Source organism: Molossus molossus, unplaced genomic scaffold (assembly GCF_014108415.1).
Source record: "Molossus molossus isolate mMolMol1 unplaced genomic scaffold, mMolMol1.p scaffold_m16_p_20, whole genome shotgun sequence".
Lineage (NCBI taxonomy): Eukaryota > Metazoa > Chordata > Mammalia > Chiroptera > Molossidae > Molossus > Molossus molossus.
In genome coordinates, this window is record NW_023425356.1 from 11347481 (window position 1) to 11363844 (window position 16364).

General features: G+C 51.9%; 1 protein-coding gene across 4 annotated transcripts; it reads right to left on the reverse strand.

Annotated features, from left to right (window-relative positions):
- Positions 1-246: 246 nt before the first annotated feature.
- Positions 247-13232, reverse strand: ADORA3 (adenosine A3 receptor). 4 transcript variants are annotated; one of them, XM_036273087.1, is made up of 7 exons: positions 12583-13232; positions 6543-6649; positions 4530-4877; positions 4209-4275; positions 2728-2828; positions 2145-2206; positions 247-877 (listed from the first exon to the last, which is right to left on the reverse strand). In XM_036273087.1, exons 1-7 carry the CDS (start codon positions 12921-12923, stop codon positions 875-877), a joined length of 1029 nt encoding a protein of 342 aa, XP_036128980.1. In that variant the 5' UTR covers positions 12924-13232; the 3' UTR covers positions 247-874. The 4 variants fall into 4 exon arrangements, with proteins under 4 accessions (XP_036128980.1, XP_036128979.1, XP_036128981.1 ...); XM_036273086.1 differs by lacking the exon at positions 247-877 and having other exon boundaries at positions 1874-2206; XM_036273088.1 differs by lacking the exons at positions 247-877; positions 2145-2206; positions 2728-2828; ... (1 more) ...; positions 4530-4877; positions 6543-6649 and adding an exon at positions 9541-10958.
- Between the last annotated feature and the right edge of the window lie 3132 nt (positions 13233-16364).

Here is a 16364-nt window from a genome sequence, read left to right on the forward strand (position 1 = left end):
CTGAGACTGGAGGAGACTAGAAAAGCAGGGTTTTTATGAGAGCAGCAGAGGCAATATGGGGAGACCCTGGGAACTCCCTGAAATAGCAGGAGAGACACTACATGGGGAGAGAGGGTGCAGACACGCAGATGGGTGCTGACATGCAGGTGGGAGCTAAGAGCTTTGGTAATTAGGGCATTAATAACAATATAGCCTCACTTGTAGCCACAGCAGTCGATGCCTCAGACTTGATTTGTGTTCCCTGATTTGAATGAATGTTTCATTTACGTTTTTTCACTCTGGTTTCTCATTGACCAAAAGCAGCATTCATTCAGTCTGGTGGCGGTTTTCCATGCAGAACAGTCTTTTTACCAAGAGAATCTGAGAACCATGGACCTAGCCCCTCTCCCTCCCTTTCTTTGGGTAGGACAGCACATGATACCAATTCAGGAATCAATTGGAATATTATACTTTAAAAAAAAAAAAAAAACTTTTCCAGAAATATTTTCCCAGTGATATCCCAGGAGAAGTTAGTCATACTTTGGAGTTCATTCAACACTAGTTAGAAATTTATTGGCTCACAAATAAAATACAAGTGATCTCCTGGGCCCCCTGACCAAGATTCTGCCCTCCTCGTCACTTCCTGCCGGCCCAGTGCATGAGAACTAAGATCTAGAGGTGTGCTCCGACTAGCCTTGCTCAGGCGTGGCCTGGTGTAGCTCCTCCGGCTACCCCTGTTCTTACCTAGCTGCAGGTGTGGGCCAGTTGTCATGCTGATTCTATTGGAGTATCACTTGGCTTATGAACTAAGTAAAAGAAATCTTCAGTCACATCTGTCCGGTTTGAGCCATTTCCTTTGGAGTCAGGACACACGAGAGGGGCGTCAAAGAATTGTTTACTTTGTTGGAAACAGAAAGGAGAAATGAAATTGAGATTTATTGTCTACCCTGGCAGAGTGTTTTTTCAGCCAAAGTTGCCAGCTCTCATGAGGACTAAACAACAAAGTTTGTTTTCAGGACCAAAATCAGATGATCATGACTTGGATAGGAAAGGTTAGTACATGGGGCTGCAATTCACCTGTCACGCAGCTTCGGCGATATGAATGCTGCCGACTCTTTTAGAACCCAAGGTGGTCAAAGCCAGGGGGGACCTTGATTCGGGCTGCCATGCGCATTGCCTGAGTGCGAGGAAGCAGGCCATGGCTAAAACGGGTTTTGCTACTCCTTGCTAAAAGGAATAGGGTTGGGTTCCATTGCCTCAACTTTCTGGGCTTACTCAGTTGACAATGTTACATTGTGCATGTGTGTGATAGTTTGTCTCCCTCCGACTCTGTGGTATAAGCTCCATGAAGACACATGCTATTTCTTTTGCTCATCTTTGTATCCCCACCATTTGGCACGGTACTTGTTTATTGAATGAATGAATCGAATGTATGAAAGAAAAATCCTGGGAGTATGAGAATAGGGTCTTCAAGTAATGGAGAGGAAAACAGGCCCAGAGAAGTAAAAAGTTTGCAAAAACCTAGTCTATAATTGTGTTCTAAAGGGAGGGTTTAGGCGAAATTGAGAAAGATATTGCTTTGTCTCTGTCCCCCATGACACGGTTCCCCAAGCTCTCAGAGAACAAAAGGCCAGGAGTGCCGGGGGGGGGGGGGACCACACTCTTGTTTCTTAGGGGCTCCTGCTCTGGCCATGGGGCTAAATTACCACAGGGGAAACATGAGACCTGTCAGCCTCAGCTTGAACTTTCAGATTCTTCTGATTATAGACCTTTGTGTTTCATTAACAGGTGTCTTCCGGTTTGTTTTCTCTCATTCTCTGAAATGTTGTTTTTCTACATTTTCATAGCCAGAGGAGGTTGGAGTCTGTTTTGTAATTATACCTACAGTCTCTCCCTTGCTCAAGGTATTTCTGGGGCTTCTGAGCATTTAAAAAATTTTAAACCTGTTGGCCAAACAGTGGTATTGGTGCCTGGTGCTCTTTCTACCCTGTGTCCTGAGAGGCTAGCAGGCCCCCGGTGGGTCTCTCAAATGCTGCCTGAAAGGAAACATCTGCACCGGCCATCCTGAATGAAGTCCCTGTTCTCCGCTTAGGAACCGGGAGCCCTAAAGGTCAGGAGTCGTGGGGGCCAGAGCTCAGGACAGAAGAACCAAGGAGGGAACCTACCAGAGGCGTGGCGAGCGCAGAAGCAGCGTGCCTGGTTTTCTGGCTTCTGGTTAGGCCTTTACCTATAATTGTCCGAAGGCAGAAGACACAAAGCGTAAAGGTCACTCGCATGGCCCAAGGCTAGGGCTGAGGCCCTTGGGCCTGTCCTCTTCCACTTCCGACCCTTCTCAAGGTGACCTCTCTCTGCCTGCTCACCCTGGGGCCCCAGAAGCTCCTTTGACAGGAGGCTTGGCTTCTAGTCCACCCAGGGGAACAAAGTGTTTCAATCAAGGAGTAAGGCTGTCGACCAAAGGTCGTGTGCTGGGCGGGCAGGTGGCCCCAGACATGGGACCTGAGGTGTGGTTGTCTCAGGACCTCCCTCCTCCCTGGTCCGCACACACCTCCACATACGAGGGTGCAGGGCTCTCTCTGTCACCTCTCATGGTGCCCTTGTTACCGGGAAGCAGAACCTCCCCAGGCTACTGGCTGACTGCACTGCCTTCCAGGGGTCCAGGCAACAAGAGGAGGGTCACAGTCACTCATGTGAAAGTTCCCCTTGATCCCTTTCACTTTCCCTATACGCCCCACTCCAACCACTACTTACCTCTTCTGTTTCTTTGACTCCTCCTCCTATTGAACAAATGGGTCATGATGGAGATGATGCCCAGTCCTGTGATCAGTATGCAGGTGATGAGAATGGACATCCTGGAAGGAAGCACAGACAGCTTCTGCCTGTCACTTAGGATCCCTGGTCTGAGATCATTCCTGCCCCCTCCCCCCCAGTGCCAGCAGCTCCAGACAAGTGCACGCCTTCAGTGGCTACCGCCCTCCAGGCCACACTTGATTGGACCCAGGGTGGGTCCTGGGTCCCACTGCGCTGGGCTGAGCCTCTTCCTCAGAAACTAACCTGGGACCAAGAGGAGAAGAATCCAGTCTCAGACTGGGGAGGTTTTTATTTTTTCTTTTTCTTTATTGATATTAGAGAGAGAAGAAGGGAGAGGGAGAGAGAGATAGAAACATTGATGAGAGAGAACATCGATTGGCCACCTCCTGCATGTCCCCCACTGGGGATCAGGCCCACAACCTGGGCATGTGCCCTGACCAGGAATCGAACCAGGGACCTCTTGGTGCATGGGTCAACGCTCAACCACTGAGCCACACCGGCCGGGCTCGCGAGGCCTTTAAAGGGGAGACATGAACTTAGACGAGACATGGGTATCTCTCTTCTTCCAGGGAAAAAATGAAGCATAAAAGGGCAGGACTGAGGGGCAAAACAAGCACACACAGGGGTAGCAGATGGGAGGCAGAGACGGAGTCCTACTGAGTCAGGGCGGCTGCAACCCTGCCCCTGCCTTTATTTAGGAGACACTGCTCTCTCCTTGTGATGCACTCTCCTTTTTTTTTTATTCTCACCCAAGGACATTTTCCATTTTTGTTCAGATAGAGTGGAAGAGGGAGAGAGAGAGCGAAACATCTACGTGAAAGGGACACATCGAGTGGTTGCCTCCCGTACAACCCCGACCAGGGCCAGGGACCGAGGTACATGCCCTTGACCGGAATCAAACCCGAGACTCATTGGTCTGACACTATAACCGCTGAGCCAAACTGGCCAGGGCTTCTTTTTTTTAAAATCCTCACCCAAGGATATTTTCCCATTGGTTTTCAGATAGAGTCGGGGGGTGGGAGAGAGAGAAACATCGATGTGAAAGAGACACATTGACCGGGCACCTCCCGCACGACCCCGACCAGGACCAGGGCTGGGGATTGAGCCACACTGAGGTACATGCCCTTGACCAGAATCAAACCCACAACTCTTGGGTCCTCAGGCTGATGTTCTCACTGCTGAGCCAAACCGGCCAGGGCCCAGCTCTCCTTTTCAATGAAACGACGACAGGGCATCTTTGCTGCTTGCGACTGAGCCCTAAACCACATCCTTTGAAAGAAACCAGACGGTCACCTCGAGGAGACCTCACTGAGCTGAAGAAACACCACGCAGCCAGAAGTGGCAGGTAGGAGCCCATGGCCACGCTGGGCCGTTCCGCCCTCAGCCCCACCGAGTGGCTCGTTCTGCAGGGCACTGCTCACCTGGAGTGATCGGCCTTGTGCACCAGTGTGGAAGTCCTGCAGCTTCTGTTCACGTTCCCCGACGGGTCTGCATCAGAAAGGACTTGCTGGGAGTCAAGCCAGGCCCGTCCCGGGCCCGTGCCCCCCTGTGCTTCCACGCCTCTGTCTCATTCCCTCGCTTTCTGGACAGTGAGGTCTGGGTGAAGCAGAGGCACCAGGGTATGACTGTACCCTGCATGGGGGTGAAGGCCAAGGGAAAGTGGGGGCTGAAATCCAGCCCATATTCTGCTTGCTGAGCCATCACTGTGGTACCCCTAAGGAGACCCCCAGCATGCCCCTTACCCTTCACAGACCAAAAGGCAGTGGTGTGGGCTCCTGTGTACTCAGTCACAACTAGCTCAGTGAAGTCCATGTCATCCCGGGCAAAGTCCCGCTGGATGCCACACCAGTACCAGCCCGTGTCCTCCTTGCTCAGACAGGACACCGTGACAATGAGCTCGTTTCCTGTGTCCCTCAGGCCCACGCGGCCGGTGCTGTTAGGCGTGAAGGCAATGATGCTGCAGTAGTCCCGGTAGTAGCCTCGGCACCAGTACTTGGGGTGGTCCTTGTAGTGGGCGTCGTAGCTGCAGACAGCAGATGCTGTGTCCAGCACAAAGCTCTCTTTGACCTTTTTGTCCATGACCATGGCTTCTGCCAAAGGATACATGCACAGGGAGGTAGGAGAGGGCAAAGGGGATAAATGACTGTGGAAGGAGGCTTGGCTTGGTGTGACAAACACACAACACAATACACGGATGATGGAGTATAGAACTGTACACCTGAAATCTATGTTTTATTAACCAAAGTCACCCCCATAAATTCAATAAAAAACAAAAACCATGTATATACACACGCGTGCACAAAAACACCGTTGTTCTTTTAAACACACTGCAGCTCCTGCCCTCCTGGAGGAACGTAATTAAAGCACTGGAGGCTGATTTTTGCCTGTTTGGAGCTGGCAACTGTTATGGGCTGAGCAGTGCCCCCTAAAACTCATACATTGAAATGCTACCCCCAGCACCTCAGAAAATGACTCTATTTGGAGACAGGGCCTGTAAAAAGGTAATTAAGTTGAAATGGAGTTAGAATGGGCCCTAGTCCAACATGACTGTTGTCCTTACAAGAAAGATGAAGACACACGACAGAAGGAATGACCATGTGAGGACACAGTGAGAAGACAGCCCTCTGCAAACCAAGGAGAGCGGCCTTGGGAGACGCCAAACCTGCCCATGCCTTGATCTTGAACTTCTGGCCTCCTTAACCACATGGAAATAAATCTCTGTTGCCTAAGCCGCCCAGCCTGTGGTGCTTGTAACAGCAGCCTTAGCAAATGAACACAGCAGGCCTGACGAAGTCTTCTCCCCTGGCCTCAGGGTGGGTCAAACATGGATCCCCCTCTGCTAGAACTGAGGACGCTCTAGCCATTGCTTGGCGGGAGGCTTGGAGAACCTGGGGCGTCCTGTTTGTAGATCCTCTGCCCCCAGAACCCCCACTTCTTCTCGGACCCTCAAAAAGACAGTGAAAAGGTTTGGGGCTTCTGTTGGCTGTAAGGGGCTAAAAACAGTGCAGTCAGGCTCTGTCCTCGGGGACCGAGAACGTCTCATTCCTCCCTACGAGGCCGGCGTGAGCACCTCTGATCTCAGGGCATTGCGTAGCGAGGAAGTTGTGCACACATGTCCGGCTTGACCGTGGCTGGGGAAATGTTCAGCCAGGGAGGAGAGAGGGGGCAGCAGTCCCTCTGTGTCTCATCCTCCAGCTGTGCTGGGTCCACTCAAACGCCACCCCCACGCAGCTCACGGTGTGGCACCAGCCTATACAGCAGGCTCATGTCCTTGGTAGCACTTGATATTTTGTTCTCATTTCAATCCCACAAGGACGATCGTGTGGTGCTCTGTTTGCAGGTGGGGTGCTGACCCAGAGAGACGCGCAGCTACTCTCAAATCTCAGGTGGCTGGAGGGTGCAGAGCCAGGGCCAGCCCAGTCCTCGGAGTCTTATCTTTGGTGTCAAGAATGGGCCCAAAGGGGAAAGTCTCGTCCTCATATATCTGCACAAACATTTTTAAGGGGAGAAGGGGGAAGGGAAGGGGAACTTAAACTGAAAGAGAGAATGTAGAGCCCTCATTTTAGCTGAGGATGCCAAATTCCCACAGCCCTCCAATCGGAGCTAAGCACAGGACCGTTTTGGACGAGATCGATTTCCCCTCCCTTTCTTCTCCCTTTCTTTCTCCTCAGCCATTCGAGCCCCCAGTAGGAAGGAGAAGGAAAGACCAGGCTCGAAGCTGGGAAGGCTGGTAATGTTCCTTCCCCTTGTCTTACCTGAACAGAGAGTCAAGGAGAGCAGAATGAAGAACCCCATGGCTGGACGGAGATGAGCCTTCGCCCGGAACGGCCAGGTGTACCCGGGGACCTCAGGAATCCCGGCCCTGTGTAAGGGAACAGGCGCCTCTGAGCTTACGATGGCTGCGTCCCGGCTGGAGAAACCAGGCCCCACGCCGTGCCCGGGCTGCGCTCACCGAGGGTGCACTCGTGGATGTAAACGCATACAGTGGGCTTCCTGGCAGAGCTCCGGGCAGGCATGGAGATTCCCATCCGGATACGTGCACCCCGACAGGAAGCCCCGGTGGCTCAGAGGAGCACGGGCACACCGTCGCCGGCACACTCGTGTGCACAGCTGTGCCTGGCCCGGAGGCCACGCCTTTGTCTGTCACCCCTCTCAGGGGCCCAATCCCTCTCTGGCGGAGAGGATGACGAGTAAGGACACTGAGTCCGAGTGGACACGAGGCCTCGCTGCGGGGGCACGAAGCTGCAGGGGCAGAGGTGCCTGGCGTCTGAAGCGAGCGAGCAGGCCCCCAGCAGCCCAGGAAACCAGCCCCTTATCTACAGTACGAGGCCCAGGAAGCCGGCCTGTGAAGTCAGACTGGCAGGAAGTCAGGTCATCCTGCCCAGCAGTAGCCCCGCCGCCCAACAACAGTCAGCCCCGGTGGTCAGGACTTGGTAATACCTGACAGCTCCCCTAAACGTCGTCCCTGCTTCCAACTTGGGACTAACCAGAGAAAAGTCAAATTGCTCCCCTGACCAAGCAGCCCCCACTTGCCTGCAGCATCCCCAGGGCAACAGCCTCCAGGCAGCCCCCCGAGGCCTCCTTTTCTCCCAACACAGAGCTTCCCACCCCTGCCCGCCCGAGCCTCTGCCAAGACGGCTGACTCCCTGATTCCCTTCCCACAGGAAACTCAGAATAAATAGCCTTTGGTTTTCTCATTTGTTCTTTGCTTATTTCCATAGTTGACTTGATAAAACGTTGGGTCAATAAACCCAGCTACTCAACAGCTACCTTAGTTCCAGTGAAATCATATGGGGGAAGAGGAAGCAACCTCGGTTTTGTCTGGCTGTTCTTTTCACGCTATTGCTTTAGAACAAAAGCCCGACAGCCACCCTTTACTGCTCGGCTGAAGGGAGCCAGCAGGGATAGAGTCAGGGAGATCCAGTGACATTATCTCTGAACCTGAAACCAGGGCAGGACTCGCCCCTTCTACCCAGGCTCCTCACCCAGGATTCTTGGTTTGTCTTTTTTGAATTCACCGCAAAGGACATTTTCACCTTAAGGGCTTCTTCTGGGCTGATGGAACACCTTAGCTCAGGAGATGTCCATTTGACCAAAAAAGAAGTAAATCAACCCCATCAGCAAGAAGGAAGAGAGAAGAGAGAGGAGGAGGAAGAGAAAGGGAGAAATGAAAACAATGTTTTCTGAAACTCAGGAGCTACAGCTCCTGTGATGACATCAAGTGACCCCGGACAGACTGCAGTTTTGTTCTGAGAGAAATGATCACTTTAAGTCACGTTTCCACGAGGGCAGGCGCTGAGGGTTGCTACAGCAACAGAGTCGGAGACTCTAAGTTCAGAAGCGCATGTGAAGATCAACAGGACTGAGAACAGACCAGCGCTTCCCTCAAGTTGCCAACTGGGCAAAGGTGGTTCCCGGGCAGAACAGTGTGCCAGGGTCCCCGACAGCCCAGGGTAAGCTGGGGCCCTCGTCCTGGAGGGGCGTTTTAACAAAACACGCAAATTAATCCAGGGGGAAAGCCTTGGACTTAATAAGGAGGATTTAATAAGAAAAAACACTGAGGAATGGGTTGAATTCTTACGGAAAAAATATCCCCCAAAATGCCAGGAATAAAGCCGCCTCACTCCCAGGGACCAACAGGACCCGCGGGGCTGTGTTCAGTCTCCTGCCTCCAGGATACGGTTGTGAGTGACGCCAGGAAGGGGGGGGGGGGCTTACTCCATCTTCCCCGGTAGTGTGGATTCCTCCTGGGGGGACAGGTGGAGAAACAAGGACCCTTCCCTGAAATGTTAACCAGACAAATATGGTTATCAGGCTCCAGCCTGAGATTGGGGTTAGGATCAACTTTCAGGGCCGGCAAAGAATTAATTTTTTTAAATGTCAGTACCCTTATCCTCTTTGACATGGTTTAATTAAAACCCCATCTCGCTGCTCTCATCAAGTTCATATATTTATTATCTTGGGGGTGAGAGTCCACAGATGCAAATTTGCATAGAACAAACCAGAGATGTCACCTTGAATCTCCAAAGCCACACACAATGCTTGAATGATGTGACTTAAACTCTGTTTCTGTCTGGTGACCTGATTAATGAGGGAGCAATAATAACAACTAAGGCAAAGCAAACAAACAGAAAATGAACAGAACAGCAGTCCCTGAGTATACAAATCATTGCTTATGCCCATGTACCTGCTGCTTGTACATTAGGTGAAACTTGAGAGTTTGGACTTTGGAGAAGTTCCGAGTCCCTCTTCATGTCTGAGAGTAGGTGGTGAGAAGCTGAGCTTCTCTCATAAGGCAGGGGTGAGTTTAAATCCTGGTTCTCCTGCCTGGCCAGTGTGGCTCAGTGGTTGAGCATCAACCCATCCACCAAGAGGTCGCTGGTTTGATTGCTGGTCAGGGCACATGCCCAGGTTGTGGGCCTGATCCCCAGTGGGGGGCACGCAGGAGGCGGCCAATCGATGTTCTCTCTCATCGATGTTTCTACCTCCCTCTCCTTTTCCCTTCTTCTCTCTCTAAAATCAATAAAGAAGAAAAAATAAAAAATAAATCCTGGTTCTCTGCTTGCTGTGTGACTATAGACAGGTTACCTAACCTCTCTGTGCCTCAGTTCTTTCGTCTGCAAAATGGAGATGATAATACTGGTGGTAACTACCTCAAAGATTGTCAAGACCTAAAAGGACAATGTATGCAAAGGGCTTAGTGCCTAGACAGTACTCAACATCTAATAACTCTGCAGTGTCTCTTTGTGCCCCACCCCCACTTCTCCTCTTACAGTGACACACCAGAGGAAATACTAGGACTCGGCTCTAGAGGGAGAATCACTCCTTCTCAATCAATCAATAAATGGGTCATGAAGTTGACAAATGCTCTGATCAGCCCAGGAAAAAGGAGCAGAGTGTCCTGGGACAAGGGATGAGGGGCCCAGAATTCACACAGATGAACATGCCATGTGGCTCCAGGGAGCAGGCGGGCAGAATGCCGAGAACAGCTAGCTGGATCTTCAAGCCCCAAGTGACCCTGACCCTCAGCAAAGAACTGCACAGTTGTTGGCTCTCATCTTTTATTTACTCCAATATATTTACAGGTGAATTCAGCAGGTTAAGTACCCCCTTAAACTCAGCTCAGTCCTTCAGTTTCCACTGTCTCCCAAGCATCTGCTAAGAGCAGGTTCTCTGCTTAGTCCCACCGTGGAGTGGAACTGAGTCACCATCGCACACATGATCAGCCTGAATGGGGCCTTTTGTCAGTAAGTCATGAGGCATCCTTCAGATTCCATGACTTCTGTTTGGGAAGGAGGAGCACAGGCAATATTAACAACAGAGCGTTGTCCTCAAGTCAGGCATCCAGAAAATTGAATTAGGGAGGAAGGACAAGAAACAAAATCAAATCAGAGGAAGAGGGTAGTAGAAGAGGTACAATTGGAGACAGCCGGCCAAATGCCCCCCACACCAGAGGGAGGAATCAAGGATGTGAAAGACCATGGCCCAGGTGGATGGGACCCGAAGTGCATGTTGATATTGCATCTGAAGGTCAGTGGGACAGACAGTCGTCTTTCATGGATAACTACTAAGAAATCTGTTCAATATTTGGGTCCAAGGAATCAGAGGGCTGGCAGGTCATATAGGTTCTGAAGATAAAGAAATAGGTTTCCTTGAACTTTTTTATTTTAAAAGCATAGACGACAGGGTTCATCATGGAGTTAGCGTGGGACAGCAGGATGGCCAGGTTAACCACAACTTGGGGCACGTCACCTTTAAAGTAGGTGATACAGTTGATGATGGATAAAGGCAGCCAGGACAGAGTAAACAGAAAAAGAACTAGAAACAGGGACTTGGCTGTCTTGAACTCCCGTCCATAAAATGAACCTGTCTCTTTGGAGCTTGAAAAGTTCTGATTGAGTTTGTTCCGGATGACACAAAAGATATCAATATAGATGGCGCACATGGCAACCAGGGGGATGAAAATCCAAGTGAAGAAGCTGAAGTACACCATGTAGTCCAGCTTCATGACGGAAAGGAATTTGCAAGAAAGGAAGGTCTCATTTCTGTGGGGCCCTGAGGACATTTTCATGTTCCATCCAAACATGGGGGTCAATCCCACCAGGAATGACAGCAACCAGCAAAGGCCCAGGGCGCACCATATTCTTCTTTGAGTGGTGACCCTCCTATACCTGTTTGGATGGAAGAGAGTGGGTGAGTTCAAGCATTTGCTAAAGGATGGGGGGAGGCGGACCTGGTAAAGGAGAGAGAGATGGAGAGTGTTGGTATTCTATAATGATTTCGGCTAAATTCTAACTACATATGAAGACAAGATGAGCAGATGATAATTAGAGAAAAACCCACAAACTTCTCTGGGGAATCTTTCTAAAGAAGTATGATCTATAATCTACCAGGAATATGCTACCTAGACCCAGGTGCTTGCACACCCCACTCACAAGTCCATTTCCAACCCAAGAATTCTTCAATTCCTGGGAGGTAAGAGCCAGTCATCTAAGTCTCCTGGAGTTGCCTACCTGGTGAGAAGTGATCGCAAATCATATTTACCGGCATTGTGTTGTTTGTTGAGGTGTTTCTTGTTTGCTTGTACTGATGTCCTTTACTTATACTCTGCCTCCCCCACACTCCATTTTCCTGTGAATACCCTGCTTCTGTTCTTACACTGACACCACACTTGGTGTTTGAATTAAATGAATCCGTGGAGTTGGGAAGGTCATGTTGAAATGCTTCCAGGACAATAAAAAGCTCATCCAGTGATAGTCACCATTTCTCCTTACTCCATCCTTCCTGACAACATTCTACACAGACTGCAAGAAGGACACTGATTTTGTAAATGACTCCGTAGACGTTCTCTGAATGAAATCTCACCAAAAAAAGCTGAATATATTTTTATGATCATCTCCATTTTGTGGATGATATTAGTGAAAAATGAATGGTACAGTTACCATTTATTGGGCATAGACTGTGTGCCAGGCTCTCCCCTAGGAGCTCTGCATGTTAATTCACTTACTCTTATGAGGACAATGCCATCGTCTCCGTTTCATAAGGGAGAAAAATGAATCAGACAAGTCAAGCTCTTTACAGGCTGGAAATGGTGAGTTCAAATTGCAAAGAGGGCGGGCTGGATGCGGAGCATTTGAGCCCTCTGGTGAGATGAGGAACTGGAGCACAGAAAGTCCTGTCACGTTGCCCAAGACCAGATTTCTAGATCCGGGCTTTGAACCCAGGCTTGTTTGTATCAAAAGCTCATCGATAGCTTCCTCACCGTGCTCTTTCCCTACGAGAAGAGAGGAGAAACAGGAGGACGCGTGGGGAATCGAGTTTCTCCGCTTGGCGGTCTGTCCCGTTTACACGGTCAGACGAGTGTCGCTACTGTGTGCGATGGAGAACTATTGTGGTCTCCTCAACATGGAGGAGGAAGCAAAGTTAAAACAACTTTAAAATAATCTACATTTGCAAAGAACAGAAGCATGAGTCTGTCTCCTCTTATTCTTATCTGTATCTGTTCCTTATCTTACCTAGTAGGTTTCTATCATTTCTAGAAATCAAGAGCATTTTCTGCTAATTAAAGACACATCGAGCTCCCTGGCTGACTGAGCACACACTCCCTTGGCCAGTGGAGAGAAATCCCTCTCTCCTTCCTGAGTCTCAGCCCATCACTGCTAAACCCCTCACACACCAAGCTCAGAGGCCAATTTGGATTTGTTTTCACTCAAAAAGTCTTGGATCTAAACGTCAGAGCCCCACGTCCCGGGCACCTCTACCACTGCCCCACACCAACCCCTTCAAGCAGGTTACCTGACCGTGAGCTTGACCCGCAGGTATCGGTCCACAGCAATGGCCAGCAAGAACATGATGGAGGCGTGCGTGAATACCAGCAGCAAGCATGTCATGAGAAGGCAACTGTAGAAGTGGACTGTGAAGCCCAGGCTGATGACAATGGCCAAAGGCATGACCAGCACCCCAACAGCAATATCAGCCAGGGCTAGAGAAACAATGAAATAGAAGGTGGTGGTCTGCAGACTGGGGTTCAGCTTGACCACCCAGATGACCAGCACGTTGCCCACTATGGCGCAGAGCCCGATGGCAATCTCCGTGATGATGTAGGCCCACTGCAGCACCGTGCTGCTGTCTGCCATGTCGGTTTCCCAGCGGGGCCTCCCGCTGCACAGACAAGATCCGCGGGCCAGAGTCCAGCTCTTGCTGGAAATCCAGGCGCAGCAGCCACAGTGTAAAACTCACAGCTCGCTCATTCCTCTCGTTTCTGGTGGGGCGCTCGCTCCGAGGACCTCCTCTCCGTAGGTCCCATCACAGGGTAATCACTTCCAGCCCCGCTGCCGGCCACACATTCCCAGGTCCCCAAAGCCTGGAGGACAGTTCTGCATGGGCTGAATCTGAAAGAGCTGTTGCTCTTAGTTCCCCAGATGCGCTCAAGGACTCCGCCTTCCCTGTCCCTGAGGGCTGATGAAACTCCATCAAGATAAGCAACCCTCTGGGGGGGTGTTTCAGGAAGTGAGATGGGCCAAGAGGAAGCACAGAGCCAGGCACCCTCAGCACGAAGACAGAAAGAGCAGAGGAGGGGGTGTGAGAGGCGTGGGGAAGGCTCCGCGTTCATTCACGCAGGACTGGGTGCTGGATGCCGTGCAGCACGGGGCAGGGAGGAGCTGGGAGCTGGGAGCTGGGAGCTGACGACATACTGTTCTGGCTTTCTGCTGGCTGAGCAAAAAAATCCCGTGACAAAGAGGCAAATGGAGACACAGAGGGACAAAAAATAGACCTTGGTGGCAGGCCCCTCACCTTGACCAGAATTCACTCTTTCTACTGCACCGAGACTGATAGTGTGTGCCCCTCCAAAACTCACAAGTTGAAATCCACCCCTGAAGATGAAGGTATTTGGAGGTGGGGTCTCTGGGAGATCATTAGGTCATTAGGGTGGAGCCCTCATGAATGGCGTTAGTGTCCTTGTAAGAGACCCCACCGGGCTCTCCCACTACCCATGAACCAGGAGGTGGGTCCTCATCAGACACAGATTCTGCTTGTACCTCGATCTTGAACTTCCCAGCCTCCTGAACAGTGAGAAATACATTTCTCTTGTTTACAAACCACCCACTCAGCTGGGCACAGCTGGAACCCAGCCTTTGTATCAAAGATCTTTTAACAAAGGGACAAGCTCAGATTCCCTGCTCAGAAGAGCAAACCTCCAGCACCTCCCAGAAGCATCTGCTGCCCATCGTCTGTCCTTTCCAGCCCACACCCCACCGTGCCTGCGCACCAGCAACCACCTGGGTCGAGCCTATGTGAGCTCTGTCTGCTTTGCTCAGTGGTTAGAGTGTTGCTCGCAGACCAAAGAGTCCCGGGTTTGATTCCGGTCAAGGGCACGTACCCAGTTGCAGTTCATCCTCGGCCCTGGTTGGGGTTACACGGAAGGCAACCAATTGATGTGTCTCTCTCACATTGATCCCCCCCCGCCCACTCTATCTGAAGATAAATGGAAAAATATCCTCGACTGAGAATTTAAAAAATTCTGTTTGAGGATTAGCAGGAGGATAGGATGACCAGCTATGCAGAAAGGACAAAAAGGGCATCCCCTGCTCCCTCATGCCCCGAACCCCACCCTGAGGGTGCAGGAACAGGTGTCTGGTTGGGAATCTGCCCTTTCCCTGAGTGGCTCACCTGGTCTCCCCTCCTGGAACCAGACACTCAGAAGGCAATTGTTATCTGAGGGCCACCTAGTTCAGGTGCTTCTCGGTACCACCCAAAGAGGTTATTTACAGAAACAGTTGGACCTAAGCCCACCCAGTGTGTTAAAAGGTTTGTAATATTTACCTTAAAGCACCAACCTATGTGCAGACCAAAACAGAATTCAGCGATAGCCAAGGGTTGCTCTGGGGTTTGCAAGCCCCTTTCACTGGGGCACTGGCCAGCGGCCTGCTGGCACCTGCCAGGGTCTCCTTCGTCACCCACTGATCCGGCTGCACCTCGGTGGGTCCCCAGCCATCTGACCCTGTCTCCCTGCAGGAACTCGCCCATCCTCTCAGACTGCATTTCCTCGCTCTGGCATCTTCCGTGCTAGCTATGCCCACATCCCTGCGCTGCGGAGCTGGGCCGCTTGGCCGGCTTCCCTCGTGGCCTCTCACACACGTCTCCACTGCAACCGCTTTCTTTATCTCTGCATCGGAGAAGGAAGTCACAGGGAGTGATTTCCAGGAGGCTGTGTCCTAACGGAACTAGCCAGTCTCCCTCTCTAGCGGTCTTTGAGTCTTGAATCACTCTAGAACTTGCACTCTCCCCTCCCCCACCCACCCAGGGCACTGCGGGACCTGGGGAGAGAAAGATCCTGGGCAGGAGGGACGGTGGTGTCGCCTGGGCGTGGTGCTGGGACAGCTGAGGAGTGGCTTTCCTGGAGGACCACCCCGCATGGCCGAGGGAGGAGCCGCCCCGCAGAGCCCAGCACAGGCGTGCTCTGTGTTTGAGAGCTGGTCGGACAATGGACAGCGCCAGCTTCTAGAAGGAACGCGACTGCAGCTCTCGGGAGGCTATGGGCCAGAAGCTGGGGGCGGGGGAAAGAGGTGGAAGCCTGGGGAAGTGCTTGAGCCGCGGAGCCAGCCCCCAGAAGAGGCCTCAGGTGGAAGCGACAGCGAGATCCGAAGCCTGACTGGTGTGCTTTCGGATCCTTGCCCCTTCCTCCTCCTCTAGTGCCTGGTGAGCCCTTCGGGAACCAGCCCAGCTCAGCTGAGGGATCGAAGCCAGAGAGAGGAGTTTTGTCCAAGCACCAGTCACAAGAGCAGTGTGGTGGGGACAGGAGAGCCCGTGAGAGAATAGCCCATGGGACAAAGTAATGGCAGCAGACACACTTGGGGTCCCAACCATGCCACCTGTTCTCACCTGGGAATTCCATTTCTAAAATTCTCTGTGCAGAATGAAGGGTGAGTGGAAAGGCAGCCACAAACTGTCTGGCGGGGGGTCCCGTGGTCACGGAAAGGCAGCCACACACTGTCTGGCGGGGGGCCCCGTGGTCACAGAAAGGCAGCCACACACTGTCTGGCGGGGGGCACCGTGGTCACGGAAAGACAGCCACACACTGTCTGGCGGGGTCCCCGTGGTCATGGAAAGGCAGCCACAGTTGCTTAACACTGTGACCTAGGACAGGGCCCTGAGTGTCCTTTCAACAAAAGGGCAGCAGGGAAGAAGACAGAGGCCACAGCCACCTGTGGCTAAGTGACTTCCTTCACCTCAGCCTCCTAACACATCCCCAGAGGTGAGGTCCCCGCAGCTTCTGCACTGCCCAGGGCCAAGCCCAGACTCCTTGGAATGCACAGGGTCCCCTCTGCCATGGGAGAGCCCCCCGCAGCCTCCGGTCGCCTGATGTCCCAGAAACCACAGGCCACCATACTGCCCAGCCGTGGCTTGAGGCTGCGCTTTCACTTCCTGTCCCTGTGCAAGTGCTCTGGTCTGGCCAGGAGGCCTTCCCCCCCTCCGCCTGGAAAACTATTCCTTCGAGATGGTCATGGTCGGAGACAGGACCTTGAAGAAAAAGTCGCAGACACCGCCCTCTTCTGGAACCCCAGCGTGCTGTGTCT

What these genes read in the sequence shown, in the direction of transcription:
- ADORA3 (XM_036273086.1), bottom strand. Translation starts at nt 12,923, where the DNA reads ATGGCAGACAGCAGCACGGTGCTGCAGTGGGCCTACATCATCACGGAG. An exon ending in CGGGTCAAGCTCACGGTCAG is followed by an intron (nt 6,650 to 12,582) that starts GTAACCTGCTTG and finishes TCCCTTACACAG; the next exon opens with GGCCGGGATTCCTGAGGTCC. An exon ending in CACAAGGCCGATCACTCCAG is followed by an intron (nt 2,829 to 4,208) that starts GTGAGCAGTGCC and finishes GCTTCCTTCCAG; the next exon opens with GATGTCCATTCTCATCACCT.